We start from the raw sequence: 1,249 nt of genomic DNA, 5'->3' as shown, positions 1-1,249 counted from the left end.
CACACACACACACACACACACATACACACACAAATAAACAACTTATATATTAGTTTACTATAACCATAGTGTTTTAAACAGAATACAATGGAATACTCAATAAATTATATTAAGACAATTAGTTTACTTCTTGAAAAATTAAATTATACACTAATATCTAGTAAAAGGTTTTTCTCACCTTTCTGCCTTCCATTTACACCAGAATGAAAACAGAGCTCAGATCTAAAAGTTGTGTCTCGATTCAAGAGCAACCTTTTGAATGCAAAACAAGAAAACATATTAATTAAACATTTCTAAAACAGAGTAACATTTTAACTATTGTTTTTGTAATTTAGATTGCTAAAAACTCTCTTATATTAATATATATATTTCAAGATACTATTTAAGAAACATACACTTTAATATAGTTTACTCAAGAAGAAAAAATGTCCACCTAGTCCTATTTTTTCAAATATGTTATTATGTTTGATTTAGGGAACAAGGGATAAATAGTAATAGTACTTGATTGTCTTAGGATCATCTTAGCTATTGCTGGGATAAAATACCATAATCAAATGCAACTTTTGTAAGAAAAGATTTATTTCAGCTTATAGTTCATCACCAAAGAAAGTCAGGGCAGGAACTCAAGCAGGGCAGGAACCTTAAGGTAGGAACCAAAGCAAAGACCATGGAGGAGTGCCGCTTACTGGCTTGCTGTTCATGGCTCAGACTGCTTTCTTGTAATGTCCTGGACTACATGCCCGGGGTGGTGCTGCCCACAGTGGCTTGACCCTCCTACAGTCTTCTACTGGTGCATGCACATTAATACACATAGCACATAGACAAACATTTCTTTAAGACATGCCATTTCAGTGAGCACAAAATCTAGGGTCAAGAGGGAAATATGAAGGATTCTTTTGTTACTGTGATTGAAAGAAAGCCTTCTAAATTAAGAGACAAACTTCAAAAATCCAGTTATCAAAATTACAGCTGTCTGCTGTGCCTCATGCCTACAATCTCGACACTTGGGACACTAACACAGGAGGAATCCTGAGAATTCAAAGCCACCCTGGGCTATCCAGTGAGTTACAGGCCAGCCTGGGATAAAAGTCTTATGGTCTTATAGCACCAAAATCTCTCTCTCTCTCTCTCTCTCTCTCTCTCTCTCTCTCTCTCTCTCTCTCTCTCTCACACACACACACACACACACACACACACACACAAATTCCATAAATGCAGTATTTTAATGATGAAATAGTATTAAATAGAT

General features: G+C 35.6%; 1 protein-coding gene across 1 annotated transcript in view; it reads right to left on the bottom strand.

Annotated features, from left to right (window-relative positions):
• Nucleotides 1-1,249, bottom strand: part of Ankrd31 (ankyrin repeat domain 31) — a 153,314-nt gene that overhangs the window by 149,550 nt on the left and 2,515 nt on the right. Inside the window, exon 2 of the mRNA XM_029544181.1 lies at nucleotides 179-252. Within this exon, the coding sequence (XP_029400041.1) occupies nucleotides 179-252 (74 nt within the window). The remainder of the gene's footprint in view (nucleotides 1-178; nucleotides 253-1,249) is intronic.

The sequence above is a fragment of the Mus pahari genome, chromosome 11 (assembly GCF_900095145.1).
Source record: "Mus pahari chromosome 11, PAHARI_EIJ_v1.1, whole genome shotgun sequence".
Classification (NCBI taxonomy): domain Eukaryota; kingdom Metazoa; phylum Chordata; class Mammalia; order Rodentia; family Muridae; genus Mus; species Mus pahari.
The sequence above is the reverse complement of the archived record's forward strand: the minus strand, read 5'-3'. Positions and strand labels throughout refer to the sequence as shown.